The following is a 20,000-nucleotide window of genomic DNA, read 5'->3' as shown; positions in this document are numbered from 1 at the left end:
AATCTGGAGCATGAGTATTCTCTCGGAATTGAAAAGCTGATTAAAGACAGAAACAGAGATATTCAACATTTACAAGAAAAGTATGTTACAATTTTTCCTTAAGTTAAAAGCATATTATGTCGACTGAAAATTTGGCTTCTATTTTGCAATATATTTTTTTTACTGTGGATGAGGTTTGCTATTACTTTATAGGGAACAAACGTGTAATGTCGAGAAACTAGTTCCAATCTCAGTGAAATGTAAAACCAGTTTTTGGGAGGACGATGTAGCTATGTAGCTTGTGTAAATGATCTTCTGGTTTCAGAGTGATGGCATCTTATTCTCTAATCTAAATATATGCTGACCGTCAATAAAGATCATCCATCCTCGCTCTTTTTACGTCCTATCATGATCATCAGTAAAGATCATCCATCCTCGCTCTTTTTATGTCCTATCATGATCATCAGTAAAGATCATCCATCCTCGCTCTTTTTATGTCCCATCATCATTTGAATCTGCCCCCCCCCCCCCCGGGAAGAACTGGTTACATACACACTTACAAAGATTTTGGAATCGGAAAAGTAGGGTGATGTCACGACTTTTCTTCCCTATTGGTAGAGTGCTTGACACACAAAAGAGGCCTGGCTTTCGATCTTGAGTTAAGTTGATGGCTTTTCTGACCTCTGTCCACCAAAGCTGGATTTGGTGAATCCTGAACATTAGAACTGAAACAAAGTACTTTGCTATTATTATAGTCTGTCTAATCCAGCAACAGTGATCAACTTAGACTCCGTGGGTCTTCTGAGTCTGAAAGCAACTTATTGATATCATGTAAATTGGGGAAGAAATCTTTTATCTCCTGAAAGTTAATTTCAATGTGTTTTTGGTGAAAAGAACAAATTCAAGTTTGTTTTTTTGGAGGGTTTTAAAATAAAATTTTTTATTGGGGGGGGGGGGGGGGGGTGCTGAAAGAAATAATAATATTCAACACTTAAATTTTATGTTCATTACCTTTTTCATCACTTCATGATTAGAAAAAATAAAGATCGAAGAGCAATATTTTAAAATGATAGAGATGATGGGTCATAGATATTTCATATTATATTTCACAGTTCTGCTATCAAAAAAAAAAAGTGCTTAGATTTATATAAGATATCTCTCTTAATTTGTTTTACCTTTTAATTTGTTTTTAAAATTTCTTTTAGACAAAGAGTTGAGATGGACCAAGCCTTGAGCAATGTAGGAGGTGTGTACAGAGATGAAGACATCAACACACTTGCACAGCGTTTATTTGAAAATACACAGGTTGGTATGACTGCAGTGAAACAAGTTTATGGATTCCCCTTTTTAACGTACCGGCACTCGTCACAGGCAGAATAATGTCTTGCACCCATCTCATAATGCTTGTATTTTCCCTAATATTTATAGATTGCCTTTGACGGGTTTGTTTTTTTTAAAAATAAAAAGATACAATACAATTCCTTGAGACCTATTCATTTCAAGGGGAATTTCTTATATAGGGTCTACCACGGGGGGAAAAAAAAGACAAACCAGTATGTCAGATTCCGTGTAGGGCGGCAAAATAAGCAATAGTTTCTTCCTTTAGAATAACAAGATGCCTACAGTGGGCTCAAATTGAGGACCTCCATATATAAGTGCAATGCCGTAGCCACTCGACCGTCTAGCCTTCTCTGGAATAGTAAATGCGTCAGTTTTTGATACCGAGGTGGTTTTTCATTTAGCTTCAGCAGCAATGATATTACATAATGATTCACAACTTGCAGCATAAAAGATATGGTCATGGTGATAAAGGGTCTTCTCTTTGGTCTCTTTGAAGGTTGAAATAAAGGTGCATTATTCCATTTTTAGATGCCCTTTAAGGTGTCTCCTTTATAATTTGTAAGGGTTACAATATTTCGTGGAAAGGTTGGGGGGGGGGGGTGTTCGTTTTACAAGCCATCATTTATTGATATATTTTGGTTGAATACCTAGTTTCTAGAGCTATACTTAAGGTTATTGGCAACAGAATAAATCAATGACTTTACCTAGCACTGGTACTGTATTAGTTTTGTTTTAAGTTACCAGTGAGTAAATCTCAGTGCGAGGCCAAAACTAGATTGATAGTAAAAGTGAGAGAAGTTAAACCAATATTATTATTTATTTATGGTGTATACTTTATTTAACTGTGATTTTTACTCCTTTCATTATCAGGTGATTGAGAACAAGTGGCAGACAGAGCTGAACGCCCTCCATGAGCAACAGAAGAATGAATACAGAGAGTGGGTTCACCGAGTACATGAGGATTCTCAGGGGAATGTCAACCTGCCATCTTATGTGTGAGTAGGAGGACCTGATGAAATAAAGAATAAAGTTTGTTTTTTTAGATTTTGATTTATGGAATAGTTTTTTAATAGTATTTTCTTTTTCTTCTCAAATTGGATGATTCCCAGCTAAACTGTTTTAGATTTTTTAACATGCATTTGACTTAAGTTTGAAATTTAAAAAGGTGATCTTATGTACCATCTTTCTGTGTGCATTAATTGTGATTAAACACGTGACCTTACTTTTTTGGCCCCTATTGCTGTCAATTTCACGAAAACAAACCGAACCCATCAAAACTATTAACATGTTTGAACCTTTCAAAAGAAGAAAATGCAACTAGATCTCTAGCATTCTAGCTGACAATCAATCTAATGAGTTCAAAATAATACAGGGACAGAAGACATGAAGGTGACTTTTTCTTTTTATCGTCCTAGACATATTTTACTGTTTTTCAGTGACTTTGATGTCATGGTGAACAGTTCAAAATATACTTTTTGAATAAGTACACCACATCTACATCCCTCCCTTCATTTTTTTTTTTTTATGCAGACGCAACAATTTTAGGGAACATATAGTATACAGCTGCCCAGACATGAAATTGTCACAGCATTATTTGAAGTAATTAAAGTTATATCTTTTGTTTCTTATTGTGAAGCAGCGCTGATGATTTTCATCGGAACCGTGAAAATCCGCAATTTTGGAGTCAGAAGACGAATTTCCTCCTTTAAAACATATTACATTACCACAATCAATGTACTGGCAGTGAGAGAGTTGATGTGTGGTGGAACAAACAGGTGGTACAGTTTCCCACTCTCTTGAAGTTAGCTAGAGTATCAATAATAGGTTATCATCTTCATTGCTCTAAAAGTTGGGATAATACAGTAAAAAGAGACTTAAAGGCAAACTTTTCTCTTTTTAAAAATTTTTTGTAGCCATCATCACTGGTGAAATTTCTTTGAAATGGTTGCTGTTTTCCTTCATTGGAAACTGAAGTGAGTTGGTTAGGGTAATAATCTTGAATATCAACAGTCTTCTTCTTTAAGGCAAATCCTTGTTGGACATCGCCTTTCAAATAGCCCAACGGGACTCCCTTCTGATTTTTAACTGTGCCATGTGTCCTATTTCTGTGATTGTTCTCCCCATCCAGTCGGCCATGTCTTGAAATCATCTTCTCCTTGCTTGCACCTTCCAACAGCAGCATAATCTATTCTGATATTGCATCTCTTTTTCAGACAACGACTCCGAAGTCTTTCCTCAGTTTTACCAGAGGCAGAGGAAGATGAGAGACAGGCTCCAGTCTCACGTCTAGAAGAAAGTTTTACAATTCATTTAGGTATGATAGATAAACTTACATTCATTACATTTGCCTCTATGCCATTGTGTTTTAAGAGGTGAGCCATGAAGACTGTAGTAATGTTTGAGGTGCTCTAGGACAATGGTAGTACTTTTGAAATAGGGTTAATAAAATTAGGGGCGGCATGACTCATCAGTATGGTCTTTGCTTCATACCCAAAAAATACAGAGTCCGACTACCTACCACGCCATATGGCCTTGTACAAGTCATCTCGTCCTACCTGTCTTTGTGGCGATGCACTGCGGCTGATGCCTGGGTTATTCCAGTCTTCCCTTGGAATAGACCCAAAAGGCAAATATCCCTTTGGGGGTGAATAAAGGGAATTAAAAAAATATATTATTAGTTAAAAGATGTTTTGGAACATTCTGGTGAAAATTGAAGTTAAACAATAACATGGTTGTTTGTTTATTTCGGTAAAGAATGATTTGCCGAAAAGAGTGGTGAGAACTTAAAACTGCATTTTTTTAAAGCTAAAAAAGTTTGAAGTGTATAACTTAAGTGAACTTATTGGGTTATAGTTATAATGATCGTTTCATTATACCTAAAATGTGTATGGGAGAGATGGGAATTGAACAACTTTTTAAAAAAATTATATTATATTGAAAAAAATAATTTATTTGTTTTATTATGCAGGTGCACAGATGAAAACTACACACAATCTACGCATTCTTTGTGCAGATGTTCTTGATCTATGTAAACACAAACCCCACACAGTTGGGTGAGTTACTATACTTTATTGAGGGGCGGGCGGGGGGGGGGGGGGGGGTGTGAAGTGGCTGAGTAGTTAAGGCATTGCACTGTGATCCGGAGGGTCCTGGGTTCAAGCCCCTCTTCAGGCACTTTCGTTTTTTTCCTTGGGCAAGATTATTAACCCCCAATTTGCTTTTTTGGACAACATGGGTGATTCCCGTTGACATCAGACATCTTGTATGATGGATTATCTACATTCCTTCATGGAATGCCTAGCTAGGTGACAGAATCTTATGGTGTCATTGCTAAAGGGATAAATTTTAATTTGAATCCTAAGACCTCTGTTGACTACTAAGATGAGTTGTTCTTTTTTGGAATTCTGTTGATCCTTGAGTGTGAAACAGAAAAATGCTTAAATTGTGTAAGTTTGTATGAAAATGAAATTGTGCGGTTATATGACTTTTTTCTTTAGAAAATTTTTTTGGGACATTTTCATCGAATAGCATTGGTTTGGAAAGAAAATAATTTTAGAACGTGTTTCGAAAAGCTCATGCAAATGGCATTGAAATCAAGTGGTCAGGAATATGTATGAGTCCTTCAGAGCCATTGGTAGTCAATTGAGCCGGAGTTTATCCCGGTTTCTATAGCGTGACATGTACAACAGCAATTGTTAGCTATTTTTTGGATAGGATGCTAGTCTATCGCAAAGTACTTTTCGCCAGATCTAACAGACCCATCTACCCATTCACTGCTGAGTAGACAGGGGTATCAGAAAAAAATCTCAACTGCACCCGGGATCGATCTTGGTCCCTTTGCATGTGAAGCAAGTGCTCTACCAAATGAACTATCGGGACCCAGGGACATGACTACAACCTGATGAGTCACCTTTCTTATCCTGAATTTTTCCTTTTGATAAAATAAGTATAGATAGATTTCAAAATGATTAGCATATATGTTGAAACACAGTCACCTGGAATAGTAAAAAAATATTAAGGTAGAAGTGGATGGACGTTGATGACCTCTTAACCCACTGTAAGAATGTGTCACAATGATTGATTTTATTGAGTTAATTAGAAAGTGATGAGCCTTTGAAAAGACTTTGATTGTTATTTGCACATTTCATGTTCTGGGGCTTTGCATATAACACTTGCTTTCAGAGTGGTAGGTCCCGGAGTTCGAGTCATTCTATTGTGCAATGCAAAGTTGAGTTCTTGGAAAAGACAGTTTACTCACATTTTCTCACTGTACTACTGTGTAAAATGAGTACCTGGCTGCAAACAATGCTGTCTTAGTCGAAAGATAATAATTCTAATATCTCCTTCCAGGCTTCATGTCCTTAACCTCCATGTTAATTGTTACTGTTGGCTATGGTCCCCTTGTAAAGCACTTTGAACACATTTAGTGGATATTGCACTATATAAATGTTCAAGATTTGTTTATATTGGTTGTGATATTCCAACTGACTTGTTTTATCCTTTACAAATCTACTCAAATATGTTTTTAAATTTCCCCATTCCACAGAGGTGTCGTCATACCCCAGCCCCAACGTCTTCAGACCGCCATGTCTCTCTATTCCAATTCCCTGTGTGGCATGATATTACTGGTGGACAACAGACTCAACTCGTACACTGGCATCAAACAAAGTAATGACAAAATTGAAGGAGAAAATAATGTTGTATTCTCTCTTTTTTTGTAAGGCAGATCCTTGTTAGACATATTCTCTCAAACGTAATGTAATTTAATGTAATAATTAATTTATAAAGCAAGCTCACAGATTCTACAACTGGCTCTAAGGTGCAACACATACAAAGTATTAATAATAAGCATATTTCTATAGCGCCTTTCGTCGAAACCTCAAAGCGCTTAATATATTAATATTAATATTATTTGTCTTTTAAAAGTTTCAAACACACATTGACTCATATGAAAATTTGTATCATTTCCTAAGAAAATGAATGTTGTTCAAATTTTAATTCAATTTTTAAAATTTCTGTATTGTTGGAATATGTTACTATTACTAAGGGCACATGGAGTAATAGCAAATAAGAATAAATAAATGAATTTTAGACCTTTATGAACTTTCTTGGACATTTAGATTATTAAGATTAAGAATAGATAAACAAAGCAAAACATCAACTCTCGTAAAAAATACTTTATAACATTTATCCATAGCACTCTCGCTTTTTCTCAATTTTTTCTCCCGTAGTGGGCAGGGAGGTACATACTGTGTCTTCTATCCCCTATGCCTGTTTTCCAACATGCTTTCTGTCTTTGTCTTGGAATGAGATTACTTGGTTTTGTCCTGGCCTGGCTGGATACCCTAGCTGGGAGGGAAACAGTCAAATGTATAGTTAGAGTTTTGGGAGATGATATTTTTTTCCTTGTAAATTATCTCCCTGTTATGCCCTGTATTGTTTTGTTTACATATTATATATGATTTTTAAACATTTGAGTGTGTCCCTCTTAGTTGGGACATGGGCTTGTGTGTGGATGAGATTTTTAGGTGATCTCAAACTAAGTACTTTGATCGTGTGCTCTTGGAATCTACATCTGTTTCCTATTTGAACAAATTCCCCTTTGTCTAACCTTTTCTTGGGTGCTTTAATTGAAATTCTAGAACTTTTGACTATCCCATTTTCTTCCTTTTTACTGGCGCTGATATGACCTTAATGTGTTGCAAGCACCATAAAGCTCTTAAAAACAATTTCTCAAATTTTAAAATTCTATTTTAAGAATTACCATTTTGTTAAGAAATGTAATAATTATTTAAATTGCATTCTACAGAATTTTCAGGGGCTTGTGAAATGTCAACAGATTTCCACTTTCCAACCTTAGCTGGTCAACTCGCTCAGATAGAGGAACAGTTGCCGCAGATTAGCGAGGTTCGAACCCTGAGGAGGATCGCCAATGATGATGAGGATAAGATTAGTCTTCACAGTTCAACAAGCTCGAGTGGTGGCTCTACAGAGGAGAAGGTACACTGTGATTTCTTGTAAAAAGTAATAAATAAATATGAATACAACAGTTTCATAAAAGAACAAAATACCAAACACAGAGTGTTTTGGGCTCAAAACTCTTTTTCAACCAACAACAAAAAACAAATACATTATGCTGTCTACCTGGTTTTTAAGTAATATTATATTTGTTTGAGAGGGTTTTTTTTGTTGTTAGAAGAAGAAGGGTTTTGAGCTGGAAACATTCTGTGTTAGGTATGTTGTTCTTTTTTGAAGCTTTTATATTCATATTTATTACTTTTTACAGTCCACAGCTTCTAGCACCTTAGTACCACTATGATTTCATTTATATTTGTGTATATACATAATATATATATATATATATATATATATATATATATATATATATATATATATATATATATATATATATATATATGCTTCGGCATTTTATGAACACTTAACTGGAGATATTTCATTGTTCATGATTGGAATTGTAAAGACTGCCAAGTACATAGGAAAAATTACTTTCAACTTTATTGGCAATCATCATATGCAAGCAAGTTATATATAACTCAAGGCGACCGTCAAAGAAACATCAAATGTCAACAGGAATCACAGTTCTGCCCTTGCTCCGGAAAAACATGTGTTTGAAATTTTTGCCAGAAAACTCGTCCTTTGAATATTGATCAATTAAGATAATCCTTATCTTAGCGAGATGAGGGTTGTTGTCCAAGTGAGCAAATTGGCTCTAATCCTGATATTAGAGCTATGCTTTTTCCAACTCATTGTCACGTCCCCTTCAAACAGAAGAAAAGTAGAAAAGAAAAGAACCAAACAAAGATATATATTTATATCTATTGAAGTCGAAAAGACCTGCAAATCTGTACACATCAGATGAGGTGTATTTATTTCAAGAGTACCAGTTGGTATGAAGTTTGATAAAAGATATTTCTTTCGTAATTTAATTGATTTGAGAGATGGTAAGAAATTGATTATTATGGACTTTTAAAATTTAATTTTAAAATTTTAATTGTCTTTTATTTTAAAAAAGTGTTATTCTACTTTTAAAATTATTTTTATCTACTGTTTTCAGGACAAACCAGGAGAGCGCCGCCTTCATTCAGGAGATTTCTACATCAGCAAACATTCCAACTTGTCAGAAGTCCACATAGTCTTTCATCTGGTATCAGACGACAATCTACGCACGTCCGAAATCACCTCTCGCCATCCTGTGATACTCAGTATTCGTAACATTATCAAGTTGTGTTTCCGCTATGACGTCCACACCATCACTATTCCCTTGCTGTTGACTCATGAAATGACAGAGGTAAGTTTGTTTGTTTATTTATCCTGTCTCCTTTCTGTCTAAATAGCAATGTAATGGGACGTGGCTGGCCGTTGCTGTTGAATAATGAAATGACAGAGTAAGTTAAGTGACAAATTACGGAGCAGGCACTGGTGTAAGATGAAGATCTGAAAAAGTGTGTATGAAACAGTGCAAGACAAATCAAAAAGCAAGATACAAGAAAAGAGAAGGAAAAAAAAATCCTCGAGGCTGGTGGGCTGATTTCAAAAAAAATATTTTTTTTCTTGTATTATTCTTTTCTTCTAGATAAGTTTTGTATATCCTCTCTCCTGTCTGCTCTATTCAAAGTGATGGGATATGGCAGTTGTAAGAAATTGAAATTAGCTATCTAAATACAGTATTCATATTTTAACTTCTTAATTATAAATCTTTTCTCTCTTAATTGTAAGAGCAATTCATTTAAAGCTGCTGGGTTGTTTTTTTTATCACTTCCAATACTATTTTTCCCTCTTACCATCATTACCTCCACCACCAACACGGCTGTTCGTTTTACCACATATCGTTCCTTTTAGTTTTCATGCTACCTGCGTGATTCATCACGCCGCACAGTGCCAGACCAGGGGTCAGCGAGGTTAAAGTCACTGCCAGCGAACAAACGTAATAAGTGACTTATGATTGTTCTTTTCCCTCATTTTCTCTCCATTGTTACACGTCATCTAATATACCCACAGAATAAAAAGAATTGTAAATTCTAACCACAACTCCATTAACTGTTAAAATTGCTAGGTCATGCGATTATTATAACACATAGTTTAGTTTCGTTTCGTAGAGTGGCTCGACTGAGTACCAGTGATTGGCATACGTAATTTTCAATTTAATTACTGTGAAATGTTCGTCAAAGATTATTTGCTTAAAAATTGTGGTATGATTACATAAAAATAATAAACTTCATTATGAGTAAGTTTGAAGATTTCGATTATTATAGGTTTTAAATGGTGATGCCATGAATATAGTTGTTTTAATATAGTAGAAAGTCATTGACACCAGTCATTATCAAATGAAGATTGAAGGACATGCATTAGTTCTAATGTACTTTAAATTCACAATGTGGTGTTCCCGATCATTTAACCTCACTGTGTTATTGACGCCCACTGTCGTCTTTATCATGACCACCACCAGCACCACCATCCCCCGTACAACTATTATCGTCACCATCACCACCCCCAATCCCCGTGCCTCTATCACTACTACTACTGACGTCACTATTGCTCCAACCCATACACTACACCAATGGTCACCAACACGATCACACAGCCCATACATTAAAAAAACACACACACATTTTTTAAAATTTGGCCAGAAAACGTGTTCTCATCACATCAAAAACTCTCGAACCTGGAGTTGGAATGAACAGGGTCATTAATTAAATGATCGATACTTAAAGGACGAGTTTTCTGGCCAAATTTTTTTAAAATGAAACGTGTCGGGGGTTTTTCCGAATACGTCACAAGCATTAACATCTCTAATAGATGATAATGGTCACAAGTATTAGCCCCGACGACAGCATTACCATAATTTTCAGCAGCACCAGTACTGCTACCGTCCCTAAACCACCAGCATCACATACGTTGTTGCTATCACCACCGCCAACATCATCTATCGTCAACCAAAATGTCGCTATCCACCACATTAAAACTATCCTCACATTAAGACAAAAACTGGCTAAAATCAGAGAGTGAAAAATGTCTGTATAAACTGGGCTGGTCATGAAAGTTGGCCACACATAATATTATAATACTATAATATTATTATAGTCCCTGTACTAGCATTCGACTGCACTATACTATTATATTATCATTACTACATTGTACTGGTCATTGGTTGTGTGAATACACATACTGTATTACGATATAAATGGATCTCAATCCCACGATGTTCTTAATGTTTGCATCTCTTCAACTCTTCTGTACTCTGTGAAAAATAATTAAATTTTGGCCAGAAAACTCGTTCTTCAATGAATATCAATCGAATAAAATGATCCTCATCTTGTCAAAAACTCTAAAACCCGAGACTTCATCTTAACTAAAACTCTCAAACTTAAAACCACAAGGAAGTCTCAGGTTTGAGAGTTTTTGACAACGTGAGGGTTATTTTAGTTGATCAATATTTGAAGGACAAGTTTTCTGGCCAAATTTGTTAAAATGGCATTTTTTTTCAGAGTATGACAGAAATATGGCTATAACATTGCCTGCATCGTATTATTTGTGTTGTTACCAACAGCGTGAAGTATCGTGATGATTACTTGATGACTTTCTCAGATTTTAGTATGATAACAGTGGTCAGCACTGTGAAGAGACTTGTTATTCTACTGGTTGGTGGGGAATTTGACCTGACAAGTTGTTAATCAAAACCACATTGCATGAGTTTCAGAAAAATGGCACTGAAGATTTTTGTAGGGTGAAAAGTTCAGTATTATCCCTGTATTATGTATGGATTTAGAGGGGGGTGGTGTTTGTATAAATGTGTTATTTCTTGATTCAATTTAGTATATGTGTACTTATGAGTATTTGAAATATGAGGTCTTTTGTTTTCATTGTAACATGACGTACATCTATCCCATAGAAACAGAAATCATATGAGAATAAAGATGAAGTGTCATAGAAATAATATAATACATAACAATAGTTAAAGATTATAACGCAAATGAATTACAAATGATTGCATTTGATCATTTTGATGGAATTTTGACGGTACTGGCAGTAGCTCGTTGACCCCTGCTCACCAGGTAGTATGACCTCGTGACCGACTGTCGGTGAGAGCAATGTACTCTACAACTAAAATGCAAGCTATTTTCCATCGTGACCAACACTATCAATGTCATCATCATCATCATCATCATCATCATCATCATCATCATCATCATCATCCTCTTCATCATCATCATCAAGATCATTGCCACCACCCCACCGCTACCATCACCACCTATCTACACCATCATTGTCAACATCACCAATATCATTTCAAATATTTGTTATACACACATTTCCACAGGAAATGACGATTCAATGGTGCATGAAAAGAGCTGAGTTAATGTTTAAGTGTGTCAAGGGATTTATGATAGAAATGGCCACGTACAGCAGTCAGCAATCGAAAACCATACAATTCCTCGTGCCAACAGTAAGTTATTATTATTGTCATCATTATTATCATCATCATCTTCATCATCTTCATCATCATCTTCATCATCTCCATCGTTATTATTATTATTATTATTATTTTATTATTATTATTATTATTATTATTATTATTATTATTTATTATTGTTATTATTATTATTATTATTATTATTATTATTATTATTATTATTATTATTATTATTATTTTTATTGTTATTATTTTTATAATAATTTATTTTTTATTGGAAAGAAAACAAGTTTGATCGTTGAACTTACTAGACTAAATGTAGACTAACAATTATTTTGCGTTTAAAGTCGTTAACAACGTTATTTCTATCTGTCGTTTAATCCTCAGGGTCTGTCAGAGGATTTGTTTCACCATATAAGTAACATGATCCCCACCATCTTCAGGCTGTCTAACCCTTTAGTTGTCAAGTCCAGCTGAAACAAGACGTAAGGAAGGAGGACCGATTATAGTGTGATTCACATGCCATTTATTTTATTCCGGTAAATGATTGCCAATGAGATGTCAAGGGCATCCGTATCTTACCCCTTGTAAGGGCGAGAGTTGCGATTTTGAGAAATGTTTGAAAGACTGGTGGCTCAGTTCTCATGTGTGTTCAGATCACAAGCGTGTTCAGATCACAAGCAAGGTCCCAAGTTTATGCCAAGCTTAGGGTTATTTACTTGAGGACAAAATAGATGTGCAAGGGAAATAACCATCTAATATTTTTGGTTTGTAATGAGTAGTCTTTTTCAAATCTATTTCCTCCCTTTCCCGTCCACCTCATATATATATATATATATATATATATATATATATATATATATATATATATATATATATATATATATATATATATATATATATATATATATATATATATATATAAACTAAGCAAAACAACTTTTTTAAAAATATCATTTTAATTTCGTTTTTTGTCAATTCAGTGTGTAGATCATAAAAATCCTGCATAGATCGCTTATAGTTCTCTATCCAATTAATTTCAAAACAAAGTTCCCATACCCATGTAGAGGATAACAACAATGCTTATGTTCATTATAAATGCTTCATTGTGCAATATATAATGTTTGGGGTTTGTTTGTTTATTTATTTTTTTTGGGGGGTTTTTTTTTTATAACGATGCATTTTTTAAAATGTCAAGAATGCATGCGGATGGTGACGACCCTTTTTTTTTTTTTTTGACACTGCTGGTCATTTATGACTCACTAACAAATAAAGACGTTGTAATGTCAGAGTAAAGCCAGATGTCAAAGAAAGATTTTATCATTAAAATAACAAGTCAAATTTTTTAATTGGTTGTTTTTGTTTGTTTGTTTGTTTTTCTTTTTTCTTGGTTTGTTTGTTGTTTTTTTTTTGTTTTTTATTTTTTTAAAATTTATTTTAATATAGCATCAGCTAAAAAAAAAGAAATTTTCATAACATGAATTAATGAGCATTTTACACACATTTATAGTAGAAATTCGGGAAAAATAATTGAAACGACATATTAGTAACTTTTATGACAATCAAAATAGAATGACTCCCATAGTGGGCAGGGAGGTACTTGCTGTGTCTTCCATCCCCAATTGCTTTCTGTCTTTGTCTTGGAATGAGATTACTTAGTTTTGTCCTGACTCTGGCCGGAGTCCTTGGCTGGGAGGGCAACAGTGGAATGTATAGTTATAGTTTTGGGAGATGATATTTTTTTCCTTGTAAATCATCTCTCTGCTATTCACTGATATTTTTTTAAACATATGTTTTGTAAACATTTGAGTGTATTCCTCTAAGTGGGATCTTGTGCTAATGTCTGGGTGAGACTTTTAGGTGATCTCAAACTAAGTACCCTGATAGTGTGCTCTTGGAACCTACATCTGGGAAAATCCAATGAGGCATCCTGGTGTCTATCCATATTTGGCGTAGAATGGGCTTCATTTCCATTATCTGATGTGTTCGAACCCATTGATGCCCGTTGTTCTATTGCTATTTCCAGTTCTGCAACTTTCATTTTCTAGCTCTTTTTCTCCCACTTCTTTTTCATGATTCATTCTCTCTCTTCCTCGCTGTATCTCTGCTTCTTGTTGTTTTTGTCGAAGATCTAACTCTTGTTGAGCATTCTCTTGTATGAATTGTACGAGTTCTTCGCCTTCTAGTTGCAGTTCCTCACCCATCTGCATGGACTCCTTTCAAATTTTTATTTTCGGGTGGGGCTCCTGACCTCCCATAGTATGGATAATATTTTGCGTCATTATTTGAGATTTCCATAACAACAATGAGCCCCATAATGAATTGGGTCATCAGACCTGCAAATAAGTGCACGTCGATCATGACCCATCATCTCAAAATGGCAAGATGCCAGGGTGGCTCAAGTGCTGAGAATTCAGATGATCACGGGGAGTCAAAACTACGAGACTTCAGTTGAGTTTCTTAAACTGGCAAAAAAAAACCAAACCAAACAAACAAAGATTCATATTCCTTGTCATTTCTTTTTGACATCTGTTTTTGTTTTTTTTTAAAGAAGAAACTTGAGCTTTCATATAGAACAGTATTCACTAAACTGCTCAAAGCGCTTTACAAAGGATCCCTGGCCAACAGCAAAACATAGAATGCAGAACGAGACACCTGTTTGGCAATATTACAATTTTTCTCAGACAGGGACGATGCTGTTATATTGGCCAGGTACTCATTTTACACCTGAGTATGGTGGGAGAATGTAAGTAAAGAGTCTTTTCCAAGGACTCAACTATGCGCTGCTTAGAGCGGGGCTCAAACCCAGGATCTTCTGATCCAGAGGCGAGTGTCATACCACATAGCCGCACATAGTAAACCGTGCCATAATACCTCCCATAGAGGGCAGGGAGGCACAGTGGTTTTGTCCTGACCCATGCCGGAGTCCTTGGCTGAGAGGGAAGAAGTGAAATGTATAGTAAGTAGTTTTGTGAGATGATATATTTTTCCTTGTAAATCATCTCTCTGTTATGTACTGATAGTTATATTTTTTTTGTTTAGAACACATCTTGTAGATATTTGACTGAATTCTTAGAGATCTGTGCTGGTGTCTGGATAAGATTTTTAGGTGATCTCAAAGTACATTGATGGAACGCTATTGGAATATAATCTATCCCCTGTTTATTTAACATTTTCCCCTTACTTTTTATTGGGTGCTTTCGATAGACTAGCGTTCTATCCAAATGGTAACAAGCAATTGCTATTGTCCGTTTCACGCAATAGAAACCAGAATAAACTCCGGCTCTATAGGCCTAAATATATTTTTATCTCATTTTTTCCCCTTTTTACTGGCGCTTACATGACCTAAATGTGTCGCTAGCGCCGTAAAACCCTTAAAAACAAACCAAAATACCTTAAATTAGATGGGAAATTATAATGCGTGATATTATTATAATTTGAATGTTTTAAGTATAATATACTCTCATTTTTATGCGACTTGTTGAAAATGAATAAAAATCTACTAAACCATATTCAATCCTCTTATGTTGGTTTCCTGCGTGGGGTCTTTTGACTTCCAAAGGTGAATGAAGGGTATATTGAATGGGAGTCTTGAACCTCACAAAGCATGGTGGAGAGGGTACTATTGTTGGATGGGGTCTTTTGACCTCCCAAGGTGGATGAAGAGGTCACTATTGTTGGATGGGGTCTTTGCCCCAAGGTGGTATGACGAGTATTATTGTTGGATGGGGATCTTATTGTTGCGCTCCCAAGTTTGTAGGAAGAGGTCACAATGTAGGATGGGGCTTTTGAACCGCAGAAGGTTGAGGAGAGAGTCACCATATCATTTTACTATTTGTTAGATTGCTTGTTTTTTTTTTTGCTGGGTCTCAATCATAACCTCAATTGTGTGGAAGAGACCTAAAGCACAACCAAACATCAAACAACTATGGTTTTGATGGTATTTTGACTTACAAGGTTGGTGAGAGGTCTCTTTGTTAATGGGTCTTTTGATCTCCCAAGGTTTTGTGGAGAGTCACTATTGTTGATGGATGCCTTTTACCTCCACAAGGTTGGTGAGAGTCACTATTGTTGATGGTCTTTTGACCTCCCAAGGTGTGAGAGTCAACTATTTTAATGGTCTATTTTGACCTTCCAATGTGGATGAAGAGGTTACTATTGTTGGATGGGGTCTTTTGACCTCCCAATGTGATGGAAGTGTACTATTGTGACTCCATCATCATCACAACCAAAATTTACACCTTCCTGAAACCTGATCATTATCAACACGACCATGGACGTTTCTGGTTCCCCTTTATCAACAACACAGGATGAGTGAAACACTACAGACGAATGAGATAATGCGATAAGGAAACTATCCAAGAATTGATCTGTGTACTATGATCCAAAACTTAAACCACTAACAATCTTTGTTGCATGGTTCAAGTAATATAAGGGAGATAATCCATGTTTTACTGCTTACATTCCGATTGTATCTATTATGCCCCTTTAAACCATGATACTAATGCAATTCGTTTAGGTAAAATACTCGCCTTTTCTGCCCATCTTACCAATAGATTGATTGAAATTGACGTCACTCAGCTCTTTGTTATTGATTACAGACAGCCATTTTAATTATTAATACTCATTAAATTATATCAATCGACTATAAATTATAAACGTTTATGGTTTAGTATTTTATCTAAACTCATAGCATCAGTTTCTTGAGTGGAGCAGGCACGTATGTTGGTTAACAAGAAATGTAGTGAGTAGAAAAGAGGCAGATGACAATAGAGAATAGAAAGAACGAATTGACCACTTTGTTATTGTTTATTAACAAATTTACATATTACGACTCTGCTATATTCTAATACCATTAGCATACGCACCTACCACAAATTGGGATGTTCGAACGTTATACCCGGCTGGCGATTGTCGTCAGCATTTTAGCTAACCGCATAGCGTCATTAAAAACTTTGTGACAGTGATCTCAAGAAATCGTGACAGGGATTCAAGATAGTTACGTTTGACACCTCTTTTTTTTTTTCTTTTTTTTTCTTGTTTTTTTTTTTTTGGAGTGGTGGATGGTGTCGATTTCAGAGCGTCCTTCTCGTGGTCAAGAGGCGGTTCCATAGTAACTAGTAGCGACTATGTGGTCTTGTGGTATGACACTCACTTTCGGATCGGAATGTCTTGGATTCGCATCCATGTTTACAGATATAACGAAGTTGACGTCACTCAGGTCGTTGTTATTGTCCCCCCCCCCCCCTTCCCCCGCATTTATGAGTAATTCTCACCAAACTGTATTAACCATATTTATTAGCCAAGCGCTCAACATCTATTGATAGAACGAAGTTGACGTCACTGGGGTCTTTGTGATTGCTTTTTGCCATCCCCGTTTGTGAGTAATTCTCACTTAACTGTATTAACCAAACTATAGATAGTATGCAGATGACGTCACTCAGGCCTTTGTTATTGTTGTTGCCATCCGCGTTTGTGAGTTGTTCTCACTAAACTGTATTAACCAGACTATAAAAGTTCATGGTTACACAGAGTTTGTGTGTTGGTCCGTTATACTTCCGGATGGCAATGTTGTGAACTCCTTGGCCAAGCGCATTCTATCTATAAACGTTCATGGTTACACTCCAGTTTTGTGTTTCGAATACCCTTCAACAGTCGTAACATCACTTCCTTCCTAATGACGCATGGTAACTTAGTAACACTGGCTCTAAACTATCGGAACAATTGCGGACGCCCGTATGAAATATTTCTCTGGCAAGCATAAAAGCGTATCCAGAGGAAAAAACACGATAAATTTGATCATGTTTTGACTTTTACACATTCTGATCACAAGACATATGAAAAGTTCTAGCCAGCACGAATAATAAAAAGAAATGATTTTCTTTGTTTAGAACCAAGATGGCCGCCGTTGCCAGGCGGCGTGACATCAGACTACTGAATCCAATTGCCACAATTGTAACAAATTGAAAACGAAATGAATATGTTTATGTTGTGTTATATCGCACGCGTGAAAGAAAGAGAGGAAGAGAGAGAGAGAGAGAGAGAGAGAATAAGTAGGAGTGAAATATCTGTTCAATGTTATAGTTATCATATAACGTTATAACAAGTGTAACTAAATGACAAATTGCCATATTTATGGACAATAACGATCTATTATTATATTATTACTATTATTATTATTATTATTATTATTATTATTATTATTATTATTATTATTATTATTATTATTATTATTATTATTATTATTATGTCACGTCGCCCAGCAACGGCGGCCATCGTGGTTCTAAACAAAAAAAATCGGTACTTTTTATTCTTCATGCTGGCTAGAACTTTTCATATGTCTTGTGATCAGAATGTGTAAAAGTCAAATCATGATCAGATTTATGTTTTTTTCCCCTCTGGATACGCTTTTATGCTCGTCGGATTTTGTACCCCCCCCCCCCCTCCCCCCGCCCCTTAACCCCAGATTTAGACAGATCCGTCTCGTTGAAGACAAACAAGCCCATGGTTCTCATCGACTTTTCTCCCCCGTTTTTATCTATTAATGCTATGAGTTTGGTTTTAAAACTCACAACTTCCGCCAACCGATCAAACAGCTCAATCCCAACAATTAAGTGTAGATAGTATGAAGTTCACGTCACTCAGGTCTTTGTTATTGCTTTTTGCCATTCGCGTTTATGAGAAATTCTAAACTGAATTAACCAGACTATAAACGTTCATGTTTACACATAATTTTGTGTGTTGGGTCCGTTTTACTTCCGGATGGCAATGTTGTGAACTTCTTAGCCGAACGAAAAAAAAATGGATGAATTTTGACTGAATTTGAAAATATCACTACTTTTTTTTTTTTTTTAGCATTAATAAATTGTCAACGCTACCTGCCTCTCCGACCCTCAGCAGGCCTTGATAAAATTATCAAAATATTGTTTGGTCAACAGCGATACAAAAAAGTTGTGATCCCTCCAGAATTTATTTGTCGGTCGAAGACCTTGACCGCTTGTGCCTCACCTCCCCCCCCCCCCCCCCCCTTTCCCCTCACCCCTCCCCATATTTGTTATTTTTTATCCTATTTTCCTTTCAAGCTTTTACTCTCTACTCTCTATCCGGTTAACGGCCGTATTCTGGATAAACAAAATTCCTACACATTTGAAAGTTTGGCCAGAAAATTTCGCGAAGTCCCAGGTTTGAGAGATTTTGTCAAGATGCGGGTTATTTAAATCGATCGATAGTTGAAGGACGAGTTTTCTGGCTAAATTTTAAAATATGCGTTTTTCTAGAGTACGGCAGTTAACAGATTAATGAGACTGCAATATTCTCAATCGCCAATCTAACTCCGATATTATATATAACTTGTTATGGATTCATTATCATTCATAATATTATGGCGATCATCCATATCATACATTTATCTTGTCCCCTCAGCTCACACATGAACCGCCACTCACTCTCCCACACTACTTAAACAATGACACACACACACGCGCGCACACACACACACACACACACACGCACACACACACACACACACAACGACTTTTGCCCACCCACCTCTGCGCGCGTGCGTGTGAGAGTATGAGAGAAATTTGTGTGCGTTATTTCTCTCTCTCTCTCTCTCTCTCTCTCTCTCTCTCTCTCTCTCTCTCTCTCTCTCTCTCTCCTTCATAAACTTTAAAAACGAAAACTTTTATGCGCTCTTTATCAATCAATATTTCCATTTATTTCATAACTGCCCCCCCCCCCCCCCCCCCCCCCCCCCACGTCCCCATCTCCCAAAATCATCTTTCTACCTCCTAGCCCCTCCCCCCCCCCCCACCTACCCAGCCCACCAAACTTCCAGCACGCGCACAGCATTCTCCCGCCAATCAATAAAATTATCTTGTTTCCCCAAAGGGAGAGAGCGAACAGCTACCACTACTACTACTACCGCTACTACGGGATAATGTGAACGGTAGCAATATTATCCTAAAACTCCACAATCCACACAAACCGGGCCATAGAACCTAAACATAATAATATTAGATATCCTTCTAGGCTTGAACAAAAATACAGCCACGCCCGCTTCACATCAAAAATTATATCTATTAGAACAATCCTATTCAAATCTCTTCTTCTTCTTCATCATCATCATCTGTTAATAAATCTTAGCTTCTTTGTTTTCGCGGAAAAAGAATCGCACGTTTTATCATATTCGATGAACTAGATATAAAGACGACCGCTTCTGAAACTTGCGTTAAGTACATACTAAATC

General features: G+C 36.1%; 2 protein-coding genes across 2 annotated transcripts in view; both read left to right on the top strand.

Moving 5' to 3' along the window:
• LOC144973467 (FERRY endosomal RAB5 effector complex subunit 3-like) overlaps positions 1-12,622 on the top strand; it is a 19,448-nt gene extending 6,826 nt beyond the window's left edge. The window contains exons 4-13 of the mRNA XM_078915940.1: positions 1-80; positions 1,185-1,284; positions 2,191-2,315; positions 3,534-3,634; positions 4,289-4,373; positions 5,867-5,988; positions 7,130-7,320; positions 8,396-8,629; positions 11,660-11,785; positions 12,140-12,622. The exon at positions 1-80 is cut by the window's left edge and continues 102 nt beyond it. Coding sequence (XP_078772066.1) covers positions 1-80; positions 1,185-1,284; positions 2,191-2,315; positions 3,534-3,634; positions 4,289-4,373; positions 5,867-5,988; positions 7,130-7,320; positions 8,396-8,629; positions 11,660-11,785; positions 12,140-12,229 — 1,254 coding nt within the window. The 3' untranslated portion in view covers positions 12,230-12,622. The remainder of the gene's footprint in view (positions 81-1,184; positions 1,285-2,190; positions 2,316-3,533; positions 3,635-4,288; positions 4,374-5,866; positions 5,989-7,129; positions 7,321-8,395; positions 8,630-11,659; positions 11,786-12,139) is intronic.
• Positions 12,623-19,630: 7,008 nt separating this feature from the next.
• The window catches only part of LOC144973463 (tubulin polymerization-promoting protein family member 2-like), a 21,212-nt gene continuing 20,842 nt past the window's right edge, over positions 19,631-20,000 (top strand). Inside the window, exon 1 of the mRNA XM_078915934.1 lies at positions 19,631-20,000. This exon is cut by the window's right edge and continues 183 nt beyond it. The gene's annotated coding sequence lies outside the window, so the exon portion shown is untranslated.

Source organism: Berghia stephanieae, chromosome 5, assembly GCF_034508935.2.
Source record: "Berghia stephanieae isolate SIO BIC M18660-M18661 chromosome 5, UCSD_Bste_1.3, whole genome shotgun sequence".
In the NCBI taxonomy this organism is placed as follows: domain Eukaryota; kingdom Metazoa; phylum Mollusca; class Gastropoda; order Nudibranchia; family Aeolidiidae; genus Berghia; species Berghia stephanieae.
Note: the sequence above shows the minus strand (reverse complement) of the source record. Positions and strands in the feature narration are given on the sequence as shown.